Below are 23,229 nucleotides of genomic sequence, written 5' to 3' on the forward strand. Positions count from 1 at the left end.
TTTTGTTCTGTATGGGGGTGATTTCAATGTTCATCTGTGGAACCCCATAGGTGTCTCCTTCTGAAATTTGTTTTCCTTGATCATCTTGATCTTGGACATACCACAGCTGTTGTTATTTTTGCAGCTGCACAGACTTCCTCTGCTATCTTAGACTATCTTTTTCTCTTACAGTGACTTGCAAAAGTATTCATCCTCCTTGGTGTTTTGTCCTGTTTTGTCGCATTACAAGCTGGAATTAAAATAGATTTTTGGGGGGTTAGCACCATTTGATTTACACAACATGCCAACCACTTTAAAGGTGCAAATTGTTTTTTTTTCCTCTCTTTTTGATTGTAATACAAACAGTAATTAAGATGAAAAAACATAAATCTGGAGTGTGCATAGGTATTCACCCCCTTTCGTATGAAACCTACTGTAAATAAGAGCTGGTCCAACCAATTCACTTCATCAGTCACATAATTAGTTGATTAAGATCCATCTGTGTGCAGTCAAAGTGTCACATATGATCTGTCACATGATGTCTGTATAAATCAACCTGTTCTGGAAGGACCCTGACTCTGCAACACTACTAAGCAAACAACATGAAAACCAAGGAGCCTCCAAACAGGTCAGAGACAAAGTTGTGGAGAAGTATAGATCAGGGTTGGGTCATAAAAAATATCCCAAACTTTGAATATCCCAGAGAGCACCATTAAATCCATTATAGCAAAATGGAAAGAACATGGCACTACTACAAACCTGACAAGAGAAGGCAGCCCACCAAAACTCACAGACCAGGCAAGGAGGGCATTAATCAGAGATGCAACAAAGACACCAAAGATAACACTGAAGGAGCTGTAGAGATCCCCAGCGGGGATGGGAGTATCTGTCCATAGGACCACTTTAAGCTGTACACTCCACAGAGCAGGGCTTTATGGAAGGGTGGCCAGAAAAAAGCCATTGCTTAAGAAAAAAATAAGAAAACACATTTGGAGTTTGCCCAACAGCATGTGGTAGACTCCCCAAGACTCCCCAGAAGATTCTCTGGTCAAATGAGACTAAAATTGATCTTTTTGGCCATCATGGGAAATGCCATGTGTGGTGCAAACCCAACACCTTGAGAACACCATTCCTACAATGAAGCATGGTGGTGGTAGCATTATGCTGTGGGGATGTTTTTCACCTGCAGGGACAGGAAAGTTGGTCAGGACTGAAGGAAAGATGGATGGCACTAAATAGAGGGCAATTCTGGAGGAAAATCTGGTTGAGTTGGCCACAGGTTTGAGACTGGGACGAAGGTTCACCTTCAGGCAGGACAACATACTGCTAAAGCTACACTGGAGTGGTTTAAAGGGAAACATTTAAATGTCTTAGAATGGTCTAGTCAAAGCCCAGACTTCAATCCAATTGAGAATCTATGGCATAACTTAAAGATTGCTGAACACCACTGCAACCCACCTAACTTGAAGGAGTTGGAGCAATTTTGCCTTGAGGAATGGGCAAAAATCTCAGTGGCTAGATGTGCTAAGCTAATAGAGACATACAGTACTGTACCCCAAGAGACTTGTAGCTGTAATTGCAGCAAAAGGTGGCTCTACAAAGTATTGACTTTTTGGGGGAGATACTTATGCACACTCCAGATTTCTGTTTTTCTTTTTTTTATCTTAATTTTTGGGGTGGCACGGTGGTGTAGTGGTTAGCGCTGTCGCCTCACAGCAAGAAGGTCCGGGTTCGAGCCCCGTGGCCGACGAGGGCCTTTCTGTGCGGAGTTTGCGTGTTCTCCCAGTGTTCGCGTGGGTTTCCTCCGGGTGCTCCGGTTTCCCCCACAGTCCAAAGACATGCAGGTTAGGTTAACTGGTGGCTCTAAATTGACCGTAGGTGTGAATGTGAGTGTGAATGGTTGTCTGTGTCTGTGTCAGCCCTGTGATGACCTGGCGACTTGTCCAGGGTGTACCCCGCCTTTCGCCTGTAGTCAGCTGGGATAGGCTCCAGCTTGCCTGCGACCCTGTAGAACAGGATAAAGCGGCTAGAGATAATGAGAGATAAGAGATCTTAATTTTCACCTTTAAAGCTGTAGGCATGTTGTGTAAATCAAACGGTGCTAACTCCTCAACAATCCATTTTAATTCCAGCTTGTAATTCGACAAAACAGGACAAACACCAAGGGGGATGAATACTTTGGCAAGACACTGCATCTTCTCTCAGATTGCTCCTCTTTGATTCCCCATCACTCTTCTCTGAGTTTTCTTTCTCTTTTCCCCTTTTCGTCTCATACTCGTTCAGCTCCACCTGTTGAAAGCCAGTGTTTAGGGCGTTTTCACATTGTGGATCAAACCTGGTTTCCTGCTTTCAAACCTATTCTATTAGTCTCACCTCAGGTCTTGGGCCCACCCTGTTTTTCCTCTTTCTTGGTTTCCCTTTCTTCTCACTCAGGCATTTCCCTTTGGATGCCACACCACCGCCTCCTCTCTCTCAGCTGTAGCCTAGAGAGCACTGAGGTAGGGCAGATGAAGTGTGGGGGCCGAGGGTCCTGTTCGCTAATGAATGTGGCCAGCTGTGCATTCCCAGAGTTTGGAAAGATTAAGTGGGAGTGTGAGAGAGGGCAGAACGTGGCAGGAGCGCCGCCAGCTCGGTGTAAGCAAGACCCCGAGACTGTGTGTGTGTGTGTGTGCGCGCGCACATGTGGCCAGAGGACCAATAAGGGGAAGCTGTTTTAACTCAGACAGCAATCACCTTAATACACTCTGAGCAGTCATTAAATTAATGTGCAACTTTGACAGCTTTGTGGGCCTCACGGAACTGACAGTGTTTCATGACAGGAGTGATTGGCTTTTCATCTAGTGCACTTTTAGTCAAGTGATTAAGCACAAAATAGAGGCCAAGTGCATAGTGCATGGACTCACACTGCTAGAATTTAATATCCAAGAAACCACAGTAATTAATATCCAAGAAAGCATGTGAATTAGGGCAGTCAGACCACATTTCGCTGGTCAAATACTTGTTGAAAGTTCATAATACTTTATGTACACATTCTGCGACTAAAAAAAACCACATTTGAATGTTTGATCCATAAATCTATGGCCATATAACCCTTTGCTACTTGACGTAGGAAAATGTTTTATAGCATGTTTTATTTTCACAAATCAATTTACATAAATTTCTCTCTGGTTCAAGATTAATAAAATAGAAAACCACCCTCTGAGTTCATTATGATGATACTTCAGTAAGAAACACGGTGTGATTAAAGCTAGACTGCCTTTCGATTTCATAAAATCGGTGAAATTTAGTTCCCTCTGAAATTTGGTCATTGTGATTTATATGTTTATTTCTGTAATATCTCACAAAATATCAGGCCATTCTGTGGCTGGGACATTATTTAATTTGAAGGGATTCCCTAGCAAATAATGTGCATGAAATCGCTTGCTTCGCACAGTCAAGCAGACAGAGGAAGTCCGTTTGCGCATGTGCAGGTTTACAGTACATCCTTCTTCATCTTTTGGGTTTTACAGCAGCTGCCATCCACAGTGTTGCATTACTGCCATCTACAGGTTTACCTTTGACAGTGCACTGACAGTTCCATCATTCTGTCGCTAAACGAACAGCTGATCACACCAAGGTGCTCGCTGACCGCCGATATTTATTAGTTTGGTCCTGCGTTTCCTTTCCTTTGCAACATAGCGTCTTTTCTTCTTGCTTTCTGTTACTGTAGTCGGTCTTTTCATGTTTCATTCGCACACTCGTGTCCTCCATTTTTCTCTCCTGTTTCAAATTTGTATCCCACAATCCCTTGCATGAACGGGGAAAGCCCACCACGTGATGCATGATGTAGTATCTTGAATTGGGTCATGGTGAAGCAGGAAAAAATAGCGGAGAATTTAGGGCCACGTGGCCCAAAATTAATTAATTGTTCTATTAAAAAAATAATAATAATAAAATTGGAAGTCTGTGATTCGAATTCAGTAGCTTTCAGTCCACTAAACAAAAATAATTGGGTGTCAGGGAAAATTCTTTTTATGACCTACACTTGACAAATCTGACAGGCAGTCTAGCTTTAAATCTGAAATGATATCCTCTTGAGCGTATTGTGCACTCCATATGTAGATTCAACAAAATTATAATTATACTAAGCCATGGAGTTATTAATTAATACAGTGAGCAGAAAGCCAGTAGGATACCATCTGGGGTGTTTTCCCACCTCATTTGCAGTGTTCCCAGGATTGGCTCTGGATCCAGTTATCTGATCTTCCTGATCAGGATAAAGTGATTACAGAAGAATGAATGAATGAATGAAGCCAGTCAGGATTAGAATTTGACATTTGATAGAAGTTGACAGTTGGGAATGAAACCAGACCTGATAGAGTTGATAACTTCCAAATTATAAACTGCCCTTATTTCTTCATTCTCTCTTATTGATATCTAGTCCATCGGAGACACGATTATTTCATGACTCCATCTCTCAGTCACTCTTTCCATCTTATTTACATCTGTTATTCATACAACCAGGAATTCCCTCTGTCTGAAAACCCCATCATCTTCTCTCACATCCTACATAATACACTCAACTGTCTTACTTTCCAGAGAAATTTCCATCCAACACAAAACACGTGCATTAAAGCACATAATACACATACAGATTAGTATGCGCATTATGTGCTTTAATGCAGTGTTTTGTGTTGGATGGAAATCATATATATATATATATATATATATATATATATATATATATATATATATATTTTACATTTCTTCTGTGAAGTGTGCCAATCGGTGACAAGTAGCACATGGCATTTAATGGCATTGTCTAAACATGTCTTAACTGTCACTCCATATTGCTGATTCATTTCCTTGTCAAGCCTGTTCGGATGAGATGCTTATAGCCTAACTTTTCTGGCCCACATCCCCCCCAAAGGAGTTTATTAGGAACTTTAAACATCATTAAAGCGACCTTAACTAGCGTGATGATCGATGGCTGACTCTAGGCAGCAGTCTGTGAATATTTCTGTATGCGTCTAATCTTTTGCTAACCTCTAGCTGCTCAACTCTTGGCTTTTGTTTTGGGGCAGATAGAGACATCCATGTAGTGCCCAAACCACACAACCCAGCTGGTAGAGTGAGGAAATGATGGGACACTGTAGGAGACTCAGAGACAGACCAAGGGGTGAATTTGCAGAGTGATGTCTCGTCTCATATCTCATCTCATCTCATCTCATCTCATCTCATCTCATCTCATCTCATCTCATTATCTGTAGCCGCTTTATCCTGTTCTACAGGGTCGCAGGCAAGCTGGAGCCTATCCATAGCAATCTAGTAAAATTTGTGAAAATATTTCTGCAAATATGCATCTGTCAGATTCTTGGGCTGGATCCAATACCTGGAAAAGTGACATAGAAAATAGGGCTATTTTGTCATTGAAACACGTGGGGATGGCCAGGGCTACACATTATACTGCAGCCAGCCAGCAGGGGCACTAGACCTATCATGGCTTCACTTTTTAGAGATGATATGCTGTCGTGAAGTTGGCATTCCATATGACGAGAACATCCATCCATCCATCCATCCATCCATCCATTATCTGTAGCCGCTTTATCCTGTCCTACAGGGTCGCAGGCAAGCTGGAGCCTATCCCAGCTGACTACGGGCGAAAGGCAGGGTACACCCTGGACAAGTCGCCAGGTCATCACAGGGCTGACACATAGACACAGACAACCATTCACACTCACATTCACACCTACGGTCAATTTAGAGTCACCAGTTAACCTAACCTGCATGTCTTTGGACTGTGGGGGAAACCGGAGCACCCGGAGGAAACCCACGCGGACACGGGGAGAACATGCAAACTCCACACAGAAAGGCCCTCGCCGGCCACGGGGCTCGAACTCGGACCTTCTTGCTGTGAGGTGACAGCGCTAACCACTACACCACCGTGCTGCCCTGCAGAGTGATGTCCTTTGAGATATTTGCTTTCTATCATCACGTCCAGTGTTGGTGTCACGTCAAAAAAGATCCTGGATCACCGTGTTACTTTCTTTAAGGCTGAACTCAGATGAAAATATGGTGGCTGTGTGCTGCCAAACCTGACCTGACCTCAGAGAGCAAAACAAGAAGATTGTGGCGTTAAGGGAAAAAAAAATAGTGCCAAAGTAATGGAGAGAACCCACCCTCTCTTTGTCACACTCTATCTTTTTGCAAATCTACTGTACTCCCTTTATTTGCTTTTCCACTTCACAAAAATAGAAAGGAAGATTCTACCAATAGGTCCAAATATTTACTGTATGGTTTCAGGGCTTGTTCATGGCTGGCTATGTGTGGAGTCCAAGGAGTTACTAGCAGTTTAAAAATACGAGTAACTTTTCTCTTTTCCACTGGACCAGCCAGACTCCCCCACCTCACCCCTATTTAGTGTATCACATCTTGCCTGCAGGGTATGCATACATAGTAAGAGAATCCTAGGAAGACAAAGCATGTTATCTCCTGGATGAGTGTGTTATGTCTTAGCTTAGTGTGTATGTGTGTGTTACACCACACCCTGGGATAAGAGTATCAGGACACACTTTGTCTTCCATCCACACCCAGATCCTTATGGGTTTTAGGAGATCAAGGGCTCTGAACACTAGTGTGTGTGTGTGTGTCTTGACGTCTTCACCACTTTGACTTTATCAGAACTTTGATAGCTAAGGGCACTATGTGAGCTTGGAAGAGTGGTTTTTTTTCAAGCACACACTGTTATCAATTAGCAGAGAGAGACTATATATTGCCCTGCAGGGATGCTACACCATCAGGTCCTTAATGTCCCTGAATGTGTGTCTCCAAGCCTAGACGTGCCACTCTGCTATGCCAAAGCTGTGCTTAACCAATCCCCAGTGCCCTTTCTACAACACCCCCATCCCCACCCCCTGCCTACACCATTTTGTTTCCTCCGTATGCTTGTTTTGGAACTAATTGCTGCTGTTTGATAGTTTTGCTTGACATACAGTTTTATAAGTTCAGCGTTACCATTAGATGTGGTTTGGGATTGTTGGATATGTCACATTCCTCTCCTGTCTCCATATGTGTGAGTGTGTGTGTGTTAATCCGTTCATGGTGTGTACTATCCCAAGGGTTTTGTTGACTTGTTTGTTTTGTGGTCAGTTGTTTATGTTCAGAGTGAAATTACGAGCATTCCAAGCATTGTGTAGCATTCGTAATGACAGCCATCAGGGAACAGTGGGTGAGAGAGACGTAGCGGAATTGAGAGCACTCTCATTCATTATTTTACATGTCTTTTCACTTCAGTGACATTAAGATGATTAGTTTAACTGCAATTGTGCACTTTGTTTAATTGTGTTGATCTGCAGGACGTATACAGTACTTGGAATGACATGACGTAACATATAGTCTTTTATGAACAGACTCTGCTTTGATACCTAATCCTTAAGGATAAACAGCAATTGAAAGACTTTGACAAAGAAAGGGCATTCTCAAACTCATTTCATCCCACCACAAGTAACATTTTCTTTTCATAACTGGATGCTCTCAAGTCTTTGTTTTGTCAGTTTTATGACCTGGCACTACTGAGTCACTGAATGTCAAATTCTGTACAGGCCGCACTTCTTTGTACCGAGAGCATCCTGTTCGTTTTCCATGAGAATATGTTCGAATGCTTTATTTATGTGTTTGTTTTTAATTTGTATTTGGATACTACTGTTTGTTTTAGCAAAAAGAATAGCAAGTATCCGCAAGTCAGCAGTTAAAATAACTCCGAGGTTTAGGTTAGAATATCCCTCGGTTTGCCCTGGCTGCAAACGGAACAGGGCGGCTTGTACAAGCAATGACGTACCATAAAGCTTCAGTCAAACTTGCGGATTTATAAACTTGAGATATTTGGTGTTTATGGGAAATCATGGGTTCGCTAATGGAAGCAGGACTAGAACCATTTAAAGCACTAAAAATTGCTCACAGAAGACTTTGATCAGATCCAATAAGTGCTGCTTTGCCTGGAATAAAGGATGTTCTTGTTTGTTGTTTAAATAAAAAAAGTGTTTCATATTGAACAGCGGTTTATCGCTGGCGTTTGAGAGAAACTCTCTTTCTTTCTTTCTTTCTTTCTTTCTTTCTTTCTTTCTTCTAAAACACTAGTGAATTTTATTTGGAAGAAAAGCAGGCAGGCAATCCAAGAAAGCGAGGCTGGATGGAGGTTCTTCTCATTCGCTGAGTCAGGATGCAGTAATACTGGATGTGTTTAGCCTTTTCATGATTTAACATGACCGGATAATAGCTTCGTGCCTATTAATTTAATCTGCCTGCAACACACTGAGCGTGGGTTCGTGTCTAGAGCACATCCTCAGTCACATTTATCTTTTTGTCACCATTTTATCATGAGCTGTTTGCGAACGGGGGATTAGCAGACCAGATTAGCTCACTTGTGGACTTTTCATTCTGCAAAATGATCTTGTATCATATCTGTGAAGAAACTCAGTCGTCCAGGTACATAGTAATCTGTGGTTGGTTGAAAAGAGCAACTGGACTTGCTTGACGATTCTTGAAAACGAGGCAAAACATTTTCAAGAATCGTCAAGCAAGTCCAGTTGCTCTCTTCAACCAACCACAGATTACTATGTACCTGGACGACTGAGTTTCTTCACAGATATGTTTCTACGCACTTTGGGATGAGATCCCTTCGACTGGTGCGGGAGTATGAGAGGACTTCCAGAAAACTGGCAGACATCTTAGCCAGAGTGGATCGTTCATTGGTGGGTGTCTATGACATCTTATCAGCCGCCCACAATGCAGCCATCAGCATTCTGATTCGGATTCTATGATGATCCATGAGAGAATAAATACTGGATACTCCCTAGTAGTCAGACAGAACTGAGGATGCCTTTCGGAGGAGAGGCGAAACGTTTTCAAGAATCGTCAAGCAAGTCCAGTTGCTCTCTTCAACCAACCACAGATCTTGTATCATGTTAGATAGAGACAAAATGTGTGAAATCGTTGCAGATATGTATATGGTACACGTGGATGAAAAAAAGAACAATTTTTGTTTTATTTTTAGCCTATGGATTAATGTGGCCAGTGGTGAGCAGTGAGCTCCACCCATCCTGAACTCGTCGGAGAACTACAAGGAGTGAGGAAACTCCGTTTCCAAACATCCGTAGGGAGGGATCCTTTCCTTCTGGGACACATACAATGGCAGCGATGTGAACAGCAAATCGTTCAGGAAGACAAAACTGACCTCGTCCACACCTTAGCTGGCAATCTTAATGTTCCTGTGCTATTGTTTGTTTTGTCTGACACTTTGGTCTTCACTCTTTGTCTGATATTGCGCGGGTGTGACGTGAGTTAGTTTACAGTTCACCTCCATGTCTTGCATATGGGAAATTGCCCTTTTTTATGCCATAGATAGATATGCAACATTTGGATGGTGTGTGCAGGAAATGAATAGTGTTTACATTGACCAGTCTATGAGATCTGTCTGTTGTTGGGGCATTTTTTTCCCACCCTGTTGCGTCATCCAGTTACTGACCCCCACTTGCCACTTCCTCATCATCTCTTGCTCTCACCTGACTGCTGGTTTTGTCTTGATCCAGAGGGTCTTCCTGTTCCCAGAAAATGCACTCTTTCTCAAGGTTTTTGGTTCAAGGAGATGAAGAATCAATGATCTGGTAGCGGTCTATGATGTTGCACTGACACTCCAAAGCTTGACAAATTTCGGACACCTGCTACAAGCCTCCTTAACAAAGAAGTCTCATTTGGTATTTTGAAAACAGTGTTCAAATTGTGTAGTTTGTAGTATTTGTTTAATCTGAGTGTGTGTGGGTTGCTTCCTCTTCTGTTTGTACAGCTGTGTGAGAGACTTATCTATTAGATCGCTGTCCTTCCTCTGCCATCTTGAAGCTAGTGTGAATATTTGGCTATGTGATTTCAAACAGACATATTGTAACGTCTACTAACATAAAAATATGGATCTGTTTTAACATGAAGGTTTCTCTCTCTGTCTCTTTCTCCAGTTCTACCTACAGTCTCGGTTTACGTGGCGTGGAGCTCGTCTCCTGAGGCCGTTGGTCCAGTTCACTCTTCTGATGATGGCCTTCTACACCGGTCTGTCTCGTGTTTCAGACCATAAGCACCATCCCACTGATGTGCTCGCTGGATTTGTACAAGGAGCACTGGTAGCCTACTGCATAGTAAGTACATCCTACATTTCATTCCTTTTCTCATCTTATCATTTTCTTCCCATATATATACTCTGATAAGCCACTTTAATCTGTCGTGTTATCACCACCACTAAGCAATGGAACATCAACTGGTTGATTGTTGAATATATTTTAAATACCAGCTTATCGTATTTAGTGTATTAAATACAGTACCAGTATACCGTATCACATCTTCATCTTAGGGGCAGCACGGTGGTGTAATGGTTAGCACTGTCACCTCACAGTAAAGGCCTCTGCATGCTCTTGCGACAAGGCTTTCGCAGATAGCTTTTCGCAGACAGTTTTAATTTATTGTTGAGCGGGGAGTATAGGCGTGCGCGATGTTATTCACCGGCACAACGCAAGGGGGCGCGAAGTCGCTAGGAGTAGTTGGTGGGTGTGGTTAGTGGAGTGTTTATCCTCCGGTTACTTATAATGACTAGAACTTTTTTTTTTTATAATGACTAGAACTGGAGTCGTATAGATGTACATACTTCCTCAATCAACCGCTCTTCATGCTGCTCCATCTTCGCTCGTGTTTTTAAAAATGCCGGTCGTGAAAACAAAACAAACCGGGAAAGTAGGGAAGCGGAAGTACGTGTACAGCGGATGTCGAGTGGACCAATCAGAGCCCTCTTGTCTGCGACGCTGTCTGCGAGGCTTCTGCGGCGGTCACAATTTTTGGGAGGTGCGCGCAGAGCGTCTGCGAAGGTGGGGGGGGGCTACGCAGACGCTATCTGCGACACCGTCTGCGAGGACTGGGTTGTCAGCATAAATTGGCCTTAAGAAGGTTCTGGGTTTGAGCCCAGTGGCCGACGGGGGCCTTTCTGTGTGGAGTTCGCATGTTCTCCCCTTGCCTCTGTGGGTTTTCTCCGGGTGCTCCGGTTTCCCCCCACAGTCCAAAGACATGCAGGTTAGGTTAATAGCCCCCAAGCACAATTATGTCATCACTTGTTTACCGCAGTGCATTATGGAGGATTGCTGGGGTCGGCAGTTGAGCGATACAGCGAATGTCACGTAAATTTTTTGTGAGAGGAGCAATTTTGCCGTGCTCTGTTGTGGAAGACAATGAAATTGGTGATCTAAAGAGGTGGATAACATGTCGAGGGTTTACAGCAGGAAAATCGGAATTCAAATCAAGCTTAGTGAGAAGGTAAGAAGTTTTTTTTTTTATTAAAAACACCCCCCCAGACTACAGGCACCAGGATCACGACTTAATCTTAGACTTAAGCCTAAATTTGTTTCTTTTACTCTTCAGTTATTCCTTACCATTTGTTAAGAAGCTTTGCTCTAATGAAATCTTCGCCTTGTACTTAATCTTGATTAGTTAAATAAAACTTGATATCAGGAAACATTACAAAAATAAAAACTTTGGAAACCCGCTGATCTACCGTGTCATGTTCAGTATAAATGAACATTTACTTCAATAAATGCCGTTAGTGAGGTACACTGAACATTATACATACCCGAAAGAGAACCCTTCATGGTTTGGGAGGTTTATCGGTCCGACAGGCTCGTTCGACTACCGAGTGCTTCGGTACGTTGAGAGGCAAAGGCCGAAGAATGCTTCTTTGTTTTACGGGCTTTGGAATATCACTAGTTTCAGACAATGAACAGTGTTGATTGTTATAATCTTCTATAACCGAAGGCCATTCCGCAGACCATGGAAATATCGCTGGTCTGTACGTCTTTTTCCCACCAGAGAAATTTAAGCTACAAACACTTGTCCATTTCGATTCAGTTCGAAGGTTTTCATTGCGGATTAAATTTATCCATTTCTTTCTTCTCGACTGGCAACTGATAGAAGCTCAACTTAGGTGTTCTCTTTGTTGTGGAGACACAGTTAGGCACACAGCAATTCACTTTAGGCAGCATGGTTAAAACCGGCAAGACAGAACAATGCAGTGTTTAACAAAGGCAAAAGTGAACAATATAACGGAGCTTACCCCATTATTGCCCATAATGCTTTGCAGTAAACAAGCGATGATGTAGTTATGGGTTAGGCTAATTGGTGGCTCTAAATTGACCATAGGTATGAATGTGAGTGTGAATGGTTGTTTGTCTCGATGTGTCAGCCCTGTGATGATCTGGCAACTTGTCCAGGGTGTACCTCGCCTCTTGCCCATAGTCAGCTGGGATAGGCTCCGGCTTGCCCGCAACCCTGCACAGGATAAGTGGTTACGGATAATGGATGGATGGATGGATCTTCATCTCTGTTATAAGACACAAAATCAGTTCATATGCTTGGGCATCCTGATGGTAGGCGTGTTTGAATGTGCAGATGCAAAGAATATAACAAGAACGAAAGTTACCTTTGTTTTGTTGCACGGATAAATTCCGAATTGAGGCAAGAACTGTTGGAAAATAATCACTCTTATTATTTTGTTTACCTTTAAAATAGATCAGTGTAGAACTTAAGGGTTAACTACTCTCTTCTCGGGTCATGTTATGATGGTGGCGCCGAGTTTCCACCGGTTTCAACTCACATACACTTACACACGCTGTTTGCAGCAGCAGCCTCAAACAGCAGACGTCGTACCCACAAACACAAACCACGTGCTGAGAGCAGCCATGCAAAGGCTCTGTGCCTCTTCCCTCTTTCTGGTGCTGTTTTTTGAAGCAGAAGGTTATAACTAGACATGCTCACCCCAAATACAATTCCCATTGACAGTCTTGTCTTGTACGATTCTCTTTGTCTCCTGATAGACCGGAAGTGTTATGTGGTGAGGTTTGTGCTTACCACAATGAGAAGCATTTAAGAGTTGCAATATCACTGGCTGTTTTTCCCTTCATGTCAAAGTGAGGACAGAAGACTATTTGGAGTCTGGAAACCAAACCACTGGCAACAGACCAGGACATTCCCCAGAACATACCCTCTCCTCCATTCCGCCCCTCTTTGTCTCTTTCTTTCTTTCTCTTTTTCTCTGTTAACAAACTTATCCAGCTATAAAGATTTTGTTTTTAATTCCATTCAGAATGGCTAAGACATACTTTGGGAAGCTAGCAGGGAATGAGACCATGAAAGCACGGTTACCCCACATCGTCTTCAACACTAAAACCACTTTGCCCAGCTCATAACTGCCTTTGCATGGCTTCTGAACAGGGGGCCAAAGGCAAACATGGAAATTGTTAGTGATGTTTAAATGAAAAGTGCTTTCACAGAGGTTCCCTTGGTGATTACAAAATCCTGGCAAAGCCTCTGTTGCTCCAAAATGTACCAGGTCGTTTGTCGGTGGTTGGCACACGACGGCACATTTCTGGTGGCCTACATTACCCAGAAAGCACAGGAAATTTTATTTTGGATGTTTTCCTACAGTACACAAGTAGTGAACATACATCCTTCCAACTGTTTGTGCAATACTGAGGTCCTTGCATCATAGTACTTTTTTTTTTTTTTATAAAGCAAGATTCCAAATGCTCTTTTAAGCACTCTCATTTTTTTTTGTACCACAGGAACACAGTCTATTTTTTCCTATGAATAGTTTTTCTATTTAACTAGCCTTTTCTGCAGTATTTTGTCTTGTTAAAATAAAGCTCAACTCAACTTTTATAGCATTGTGTCCATGAAGTGCTGCATAACATGCACTTCTGTGACAATACACCACTAGAGCATGTTTAAAGAAAGAGTGAGTGAGAGCACAGCGCAGCACTGTAGATTAAGGCGTCCGTGCGATATATATATATATTTTTTTATGACCCTGGACTGGAATCTCTCCCACTCAGCTCTCCCCCTCGGCCTGTTCCACTGCACTCACACGCACACATCTGTGAACACTTTGGAAGCCCAATTAGAGTATCTCTAACAACAAGAGTTCAATGGGAACATATGGGAAGGACATACAGTGCACGTGGCCACTGAACAAATGAAAACACAACCAGCCAAGACGTAATGGTATAAATTTATGTAATCACATACTGCACCGTTTTGCAACATATTGGGGCATGACTGAAGATTCAGAGTGTCAGACTCAACCACTTCTTCCAAGTTTGTATTGGAGTTTATTCTGGTGTGAAGCCGATTTGTTTTTGTTTTTTTCTTGGATAGGATGGTTTGTAGAGAAGAAACTAATCTCTTATTCTTGATTCGATACCAAAGTAACAGGCTTTAAAGCAATGAGTCAGGCTTTGAAGTGGTGAGTCCTGGCTTTTAAGTGGTGTGTTCTGGTGAGCGTTGGCAGTAGTGCAGAGCTGCTGACAGGCTTGGCGTCTGCTCCTCATTAGCCGAGATCAGCTCATATGGTTTACGGAGACGGAAGTTGACAGAGTTCCAATCAGAGTACTGTCAATCTGCTGATGGCCATTGCTTGATGAAAGGAAACTCTAGACCCAGAGCTCCTTGAGTTTCATTTGTGGAGAACTAAGGACTTCCTAAGTCTCCGAAGTGTGGCATAGACACACCAACATGGAGTCTATAGGCAGGTACTGTGCAAAAGTCTTAGGCACATGGAAAGAAATGCTGTAGAGCAAAGATGCCTTCAAAAATAATGAAATTAAATCGTTATACATTTAAAAAATGTGATAAACAGCAGTAAACAGTAATAAATGAAACAAAGTCGATATTTAATGTCATGATCCTTTGCTTAAAAAATATTGTAGTTTCAGGTACAATGTGTGCAATTTTTTTTAAGGTTTTACTGAGCATCTTACAGATCCAGCCACAGTTCTTCTGGAGACTTTGACTGTCACACTTCTTCTTATTTTTGCAGCAAAACCCAACAGGCTTCATTATGTTTTTTTTTTCTTTCTGAAAAGTGTCTCTTATGTAATGTGTTGCTTTCTTTACTGACATCCAAACATTTTTCTGCAACAATTAATTTTGTGCTGGAAAACTAATGTTTGGAAATCTAAAATGTTTTTGTACTGACTCCGTAATGTAGAAGTCATGAAATAAAAAGCTACAACAAAGTTTGTAAAAAAAAAAAAAAGGGTGGCTAAGACTTTTGCACAGTACTATATATTTTCCCAAGCAGACCCAAGGGTTACCTGGTTTGTGTTTTGTCTGACACACCAATAAAAAACCCATGGCAGTCTGCTATTTTTGGCAAGCCTTCACATCCTTCTGCTCTTCCACCCATAGATTAATATGTTTTCATCAAGTCCTCAAAGCTGTGCATACTAAGGAGAGAAGAAAATAAAATGCTCTATACACCAGTCAGGCCTCAGTTTGGAAGTGCTTCTTGCAGAAAGTCACTGGTAGATGAGGGGGGAAACAGCTGGAGAGGAATGCACCAACTGCCTTTTCCTCTCTGCTCCTCTCCATTTCTCCACTCTCGCTCTACATGCTCCTCCTCTCCGTTCTGCACTTCCTGACCTCCAGTATCCCACCTTTCCTCTAGGTCACGGTCACTGTTCCGGACTCATGTTCCTTCACTGATAAGACTTTAAGACAGAGTTCTTCTCCGCCGGTCTGAGTGCCGAGATAGATATCGCTTTCTTCCATATGTCTGGCCATTTGGTTTGGCTTGCCCCCCCCCCCAACGTTTACAGCTCTCTTTTGAGCCGTGACAGGCAGGGAAGGCAGCGCAGAGCCAAAAATAATGTGTCTGTTTATGTAAAGTTGAGGAAATTTTAACAGCATTATTAAAGTCAGCCCAAGTTACGCAGGGGATAAATATGTGCCAAACACTGATGTTGTCTTTACAGTCATTACGCAGATGCTCCTTCATGAAGCGTGCCCTAAAACAAGTTATGGGCTGCACCCACACACTCCTATACACACAGGCACAACACAGTCTGCCCTCTAAATTAAACACTTAGAAGACCACACACACTATTAGTTTATCATTAGCCTGTTACTGTTAAGCCTGTAGTCAGTAGTCCTTCTTTGTATACTCCTTTCCTGTAACGTATTTGTTAAAAAGCTGAGAAGCTCAAAAATCTGACATATTTTTCTATTCCAGCAGATTCTCTTTCTAAAATTTCCAACATTCCCTGGCACAATGGTTGGATGGTTATAAATTAATTCTGTCAGTTCCTGTCTGACTCTCTCTCTCTCTCTGTGTGTGTGTGTGTGTGTGTGTGTGTGTGTGTGTCAGAGGCTGTAAAATCTGGGCTCCTAACAATTCCATCTCACCATCATGTGGTCAAGTTTCACCAGCAAGAAATGTACTTGTTTTAACTATGGATTATGCAAAGTTAGATTTTTTTTTTTTTAAGTCACACAATCTAAACCAGGAACCAAACAACCGTAGGTTCTGGGAATTAATGCCTGTAAAGCTGTACTTGTGAGTCATGTACAATCCAAGCAGAAAAACTAAAACACCATTTCTCAGTGTTTCACATCAGCTAGATGAAAGAATGGAAAAATGCTCTTTTGGCAACTAGCAAAACTCTAATTTACACCAGTGTGAACTTAGAGCTCATTCACTTGAAAGCCTGATTGACTTCAGAACCGATTCTGGATCCAATCCCCACAGACATGGTCCATGTATATACCCTTTCTAAGAGCATTACATGTAAATGCACACAAGCCACACTGGATCCTGTTGCTGATAAGGCATTTCGAACACAATGGGCGAACAGTGCAGAGGAAGAACACTTTCACATGGAAAGATCTCACCACAGGAAGCACTCCCTCCATAAGTAAAGCTTCATTATGCCTAGAGTCAAAGGGCAGAGGTCGTAGTGTTAGTCTTTTGTGTAAAAGGATGGATCATCTGCCACAGAGCTATTATATACTCGCGAGCTCATTACTATCATGTACTCTGTTGAAGAATAATGACATACACATACAATTAGTGAGGGGTCTTGTGTTCCAGTTTTCTGATGTCATTTGTACTTGTGTCTAAAGGTCACATAGAAAAATGCCATGATCTAATCATGCACACTTGTACACTCACACTGCAAACACTGAATAATACTGCCCTTTTTAAACTGTGAAGACTCAAATGATGGCAAAGCGCTCTTTGTGTGTGTGGAGAGAGAGAGAGAGAGAGAGAGAGAGACACTGGCTCCAGTCTCTAATCCATTATTTAAAAAAAGAGGTATTCCTGTAAATGATGGCACCGAACTCTCTCTCTCTCTCTCTCTCAGACTAAACCTGAACCATTTTTTTAAAATTATAAGCTTGGCGGGGTGGGCAGCACGGTGGTGTAGTGGTTAGCGCTGTCGCCTCACAGCAAGAAGGTCTGGGTTCGAGCCCCGTAGCCGGCGAGGGCCTTTCTGTGCGGAGTTTGCATGTTCTCCCCGTGTCCGCGTGGGTTTCCTCCGGGTGCTCCGGTTTCCCCCACAGTCCAAAGACATGCAGGTTAGGTTAACTGGTGACTCTAAATTGACCGTAGGTGTGAATGTGAGTGTGAATGGTTGTCTGTGTCTATGTGCAGCCCTGTGATGACCTGGTGACTTGTCCAGGGTGTACCCCGCCTTTCACCCGTAGTCAGCTGGGATAGGCTCCAGCTTGCCTGCGACCCTGTAGAACAGGATAAAGCGGCTAGAGATAATGAAATGAGATGAGCTTGGCAGGGTTGAAAGCTCACCCTATCAGTCACAGACACAAAATGGAAATCCATTTTTCAGCTGTGCCATGTTTCCCCCTTGCCATATCCCAGCTACAATGCGGCATGGCAGGAAATTAAAAAAAAACAAAAACTAGCTGCCAGTTGTATTATGCCCACCTTTCCCATTATACGGTACCTGTTCTGTTTTTGTGTGCATGTGTGTGTGTGCGCAATGGCAGTCTTCTTGGAATCTGTTACTCTATGCTATTAACATTTCACTCAGCTGCAGCCCAGGCTTCAGTCAAACACATGGGTGTGGAAGACTGAATGTGTCGAAAGCCTACTTCATCTACCCAAGCTCATATAAATTTGAAAGAAATCTAATGAAACCGAATGTTTTTGTTGGATTTCATACAAGTTGAGTCATAAAAAAAGAAAAAAATGCCAATCTGTGTTGCACATCGCCTTCACTTCAACCATAACCTCTCATCAACTATGTTGAAAAGGCAATAATATATACTTTTGACTGCATGTACTGTAAACTGGCTTAGAGTTTGTTGGCTTCATCTTTACATCAGCTCTGCCAGAAACACTAAATAATCTAGACATTTCCAAGCCCAAATGTCAAAGATTCATACTCCATTTGGCCTTTAAAGCCGGTCCAGGTGTAGATTTAGATCACCAGTTTGACCTTCCAGACTCCTTGAGAATCATCCTGGAAGTGCTTGGCTTGCTGCCAAGGGCACACTTATTATTCACTCTGTTTTCCTGTTCCGTCACTGATGTCATCATCAAGTTATACATCCTTGGCTGACAGGCGATATCTTTTCCTTTCTCAGCGCCTCTCACACATGGTTCACTCTGACTTCACTTTCTTAAAGGGGGCCCAGGGAAACAAGTGGGGGCATTTGTCTTCCCTTCTGACTCAGTGATTTTGAAAGACTGTTGTGGTTGGATCGCCGTTATCAGAGTGTGAGCGGCTGAGGTCAAAAGGATGAATGACGACATTAATAACTCAGTAACTCTTTATTAGTCACAAGCTGATAGTTGTTGTTGTTTTTTTTTAAGCTGTGCTTTACAAATAGTGTTGCAAAACATCTGAATTGGAGGAGTGTTGTGTGCTTTCAAACTGGCTCATTAAAATGCAATATAAAATAAAATTTGCCAGTGGACTACATGTACTCAAGTTGTAATTTGGGGTGTGTCTCCACAAAATGAGTCCAGTTGTTAAAAAAAAAGGAAAAAAAAAGAAAAGTGGTTATATTGGATATTCTAAATCTAAAGTTAATTATCATTAAAATAAGGGGTGATTTGTTAAATTTGGTACAGCCAATCCAGAGAAATTAGTGAAAATGTTTAAGGTATTATCATCTTAACAGAAAATCAAGTTTGGAGAAAATCAGCTGTAACCTTGGTGATGCGTAAATTGAAATTAATGCATAGCTCACATTTATTTGGCTTACAAAGTCATATTCATAGGTTGTTTAGAATAGTTTGGTCACTGATAGATTAAGGAAAGTATTTACAGCAAAATTAGAAAAACAATATGTAAGTAACTTTTGTTATACTGGACTCAATTTTGTGGTGACATTCCCTATATATCTATGATTTGTGCTTTGTTACCTCGCCCGTGACGGAGTAAGTGGGGCGAAGTATTGTAATCAGGGCGTTTTTTTTTTTTGTTTGTTTGTTTTTTTTGTGTGTGTCTGTCTGTTAACAATCTAGCGTCTAGACAGTTGCACCGATTGACTTCAAATTTTCAGGGTAGGTGAGCAATGGTCCGTAGATCACCTGATTAAATTTTGGGAGAAATCGGGTCAAGATGAAGGTCAAGGTCACCGGAAAGGTCAACCTTTCGGTCAAAATAAAATTTTCCATTATAACTCAAAAACATTTGCCGATAGACAAATGTTTACTATTATGAGCATATAGGAACTCTGATATGGCCTTTCATTTGGCACCATGATCTTTGACCTTGAGTGACCCTGAAAGGTCAAACTCAAGGTCACAGATTTTCAGAGGGCTGTAACTTGAAAACGGTTGATGGTAGACAGGTATTTACCATTATCAACTTATAGGAAGTGCCATATGGGCTTTCATTTGGTACCATGACTGTTGACCTTGAATGACTCTGAAATGTCAAGCTCAAGGTCATGGATTTTCATAGGACTATAACCTGACAGCTGATGCTTGAGAAATATTACCATTATCAACATATAGGAATAAAATAAGTGCTGCCGGGGGAGGTTTGTTTTGCCTGACAACACTTGTTACTTTACAGTTGGTTTTCACTGTAAGCTTCATTACCACTGCCAACTTTGTTGGAGAAGGTTATGTTTTCACCTCCATTTGTTTGTTTGTCTGTTCCCAATGTAACTCAAAAAAGTATTGAATGGATCTTGATGAAATTTTGAAGAAAAGTTGGCCAAGGAACAACTGATTAGATTTTGATGCAAATCTGGATGTGTATGTAAACATAGCCAACATCTGGTTATTCTAATATGTGGCTTGGCAGAGGTATGGACTCTACCAAGTGCCCTTCTAGTTTTAACCTGCATTTGCTTTCTCTTGTCTCCTCTGTAGGTCTTCTATGTGTCGGACCTGTTTAAGCCCAAAGGCAAGACTGTCAATCCTCCACCATCACCAATCAAGAAAGAACTCCTGCCCTCCGTTGACATCATAGACAGGAACAACCATCACAATATGGTGTGAGAGGAGGATATGGGATGAAGCATCCCTCGAATTCCATCATACCTTTGAAGAACCTGAAGAGCCACCTGTGAATGAAGAGAAGCAGCATTTTAGCTGCTGCTCTCTCTTTCTCTCATTTGACAGTAGAATGTAGGGGCAGGAGACAGAGACTTTTTTTTAAACTATTGAGACTCTCTATTTTTGTACTATTACAAACCTTGCTGTTTCTTATTTGAGCCCAATTTACCGTATAAAAACTAAACAATCATAAGAAACGTCATTCACTTTGGGGAGTTTGTTCCCAAAGCAGCAGGGATGAAGTGGGCCTGTAACTTACTTACAACCTGCAATGCTCTAAATGGAGTTAAATGCAGAAAGTAAAGGGGCTACATTAATAATGTTGCAGAAGGAAAGCAAAACAAGTGCTAACAAATGAATGGATGCATGGCAAATGAATGAAGAGTGTGACTGTGAGGCTGGTCACGTGACCTCTCTCTCTCTGATCTCTCTCTCTTTCTTTTCCCCCTTTTCCTCTCTTGTCTCTGAGGCCTTTCACCAGTATAAGACAACAAATTCCTTAGTTATAGGAATGATATGTTATTACCTGCAACATTACTAGCACAGATATATTAACAATATAATGAAGAATAACTTATAGCACTATATCCAATCATTATAAATCGTCACCACTCGCTGTCTGGGCGGTGTAGCTCTGAGGACACTCGATGAGGTATAGTGTGTGGTAGACTGAATAGCAGTGAACTCTTACGCGGTGGTATGTGAGGGCTCTGCAGAATCTAGCAGACGACACATGCCATTATGATACGCTGACACTCCTAAGCACTAGACCCGTCCCTGCTGTCCTAAGCTATCCAAACAGAAGCCTAGCTCCAAGGGATGTTGCATTTTACTGGGATTTTAGGGGGTGGGTTGTAGATAACCGATGGTAGTCAAGTTTTAGTAGTGAAATAGTGAATTCAAGAAGGCTACCCAGCTGAGAGAGCATGGCAGAGCCGTGCTTCTGCATCCAGTGGGTGTGATTTGTGCTGGGAAGGGTGGGACAGGATAGGATGGGATGGGGCGGGCATAGCGAATCCCATTGATTGCACTGGCTTGGCACATTTCATTTTGGATAGGCGAACGAGTCTTTTCTGCTGGCTAGTATGGATTCTTCTCCCTTCCAAGCACATAATCACTCAATCACTCAGTGCCAACTGTACCTATAGCCAGGGATGGTGTTAATTCAATTGCCTGCCAGAAGTCCCATCCAACCCAACAAGTTCAAGGTGTGGGGTCCCACCACAATCACTCAGTGCCGCATTTTGTGTGTGTGTGAGTGTGTATGAGTGAGATTCTTTGTATGTGTGTGTGTCTCACTGTGTTTCTGCACCTAGTCCTCGCCTCTGTGCAGAGGACTGTTACCATGTGAAAAAAATGGAAGAAAACTGTGGATTTATTTTTCTCTAAATGCCTCTTTGGCCTTTTCTTATATAAAATAATGTCTACTGTTCTCACTAACACCTGTACAGTGCTGCCAGATTAGTTTACATACCATATAGAACATCGACACGATGCCACACAGCCTCCAACATGTTGCACATCCCTCACATTGTCTAGTCCGTCCGTATCATTTCAGCAAACTTTTTTTCTTTTTCTTTTCCTTTCTTTTTTAAAAATATATAAATAATGTATAGATCACTAAAATTAACTATGTAAAATATTATTTCTGAACATATTTAGATATATCCACTATAAATAAAAACAAAGTGTCATGACCTGTGTTATTTACAAATTGCTGCTTCAATAAGCATTGACAGATTTTTTTTTTGTATTTAGCTTACTAAACTATTGTAGATTTGTCATATTAAGTTTTTTTTTAAAGAACCACACCTACAAATGTATCAAAATTCACTATTAGTATTTTTGTATTGTCTCATTTTGTACAAAAGAAGTAATAGCATTTTTTTCTGCTAAATGTACCTAGATCTAATACATGTGTTATGAAATAAAAAAAAATGCTCATTATGAACAGAAATGCTTACGTGCTTATTTAAGTAATAAGTGTGTTAATGTTCAATCGACCATAACACACTTTGAACGAGTGCATGACTTCAACACTTTGGCAGTGTGCTAGTGGCACAAGTATGTAGCTACTAGCATTATGGTCTCAGAGAGCAGTTTTTAAGCCAATGTGTCTGACTCGCTGCAGTAAATCTGCTTTCAGATCTGTTACAGCATGGGGTTGGGGCTGTAAAAAAAAAAAAAAATCTGTTTACACCTTTAAAACCCATATCCCCAGGATGGACTTAAGAACTGATCAAACTTAAGAGCTCCCTGAGAACGGACACAGGACCATGGTGAGCCATAAATGTGTGTCAAAACTGCAGCCAAGAGTACAAGTGTGCCAGAGTTGAGCTGGAGGTCTTGGCAAAAATAACACACAGATAGATCATAGTGGTGGCATCTGGAGCAGTTCTGAAGGAGCAGGCTGGTGTTGCTGCCATGTTTGGCTCGAGAGTGTGGAGAAAAGTTGGCACTGCCTATGTATAAAAATGAGACCAAGAAATAAGGCGTGCTAATGAGTCTGAGAGTGTTTGCTGTGGAGACCATATTGGTGCTTAGGAAAGGGTGGTGTAGAAGTTTCAATCTCTGGCTCTTCCACTCACAGAGACTGGCACATCTACGTATAATAAATGCCAGGAATAAGGGTTAAGCCATGATGCTATTTTGGATTGTCTAGATCAGTGGTTCTCAAAGTGGGGTCTGTGATTTTTTTTCCCCATTTTGTTCCAGTGGTAGAAATAATAACCCACCATTATCAGAATTGTATTTATTATTAAGTTCTTTTAGTTATTAGCTTGTTTGACTAGTCACGTCAATTGAATGGGTTTAATCCAAACCTCAGTAAGACAAAAACAAGTAGGGCTATAAATAATGCCAACTTGGACCTC

At 41.8% G+C, this 23,229-nt stretch overlaps 1 protein-coding gene across 2 annotated transcripts in view; it reads left to right on the forward strand.

The window, feature by feature from the left end:
• Positions 1-22,270, forward strand: part of plpp3 (phospholipid phosphatase 3) — a 63,152-nt gene extending 40,882 nt beyond the window's left edge. Inside the window, exons 5-6 of one of the 2 annotated variants that reach the window (XM_060917592.1) lie at positions 9,966-10,142; positions 20,171-22,270. In XM_060917592.1, the coding sequence (XP_060773575.1) occupies positions 9,966-10,142; positions 20,171-20,299 (306 nt within the window). In that variant the 3' untranslated portion in view covers positions 20,300-22,270. The remainder of the gene's footprint in view (positions 1-9,965; positions 10,143-20,170) is intronic. The other variant, XM_060917593.1, reaches the window with a different exon arrangement.
• The last annotated feature ends 959 nt before the right edge of the window (positions 22,271-23,229 follow it).

This window comes from Neoarius graeffei, chromosome 3 (assembly GCF_027579695.1).
Source record: "Neoarius graeffei isolate fNeoGra1 chromosome 3, fNeoGra1.pri, whole genome shotgun sequence".
NCBI classification, from domain to species: Eukaryota; Metazoa; Chordata; class Actinopteri; order Siluriformes; family Ariidae; genus Neoarius; species Neoarius graeffei.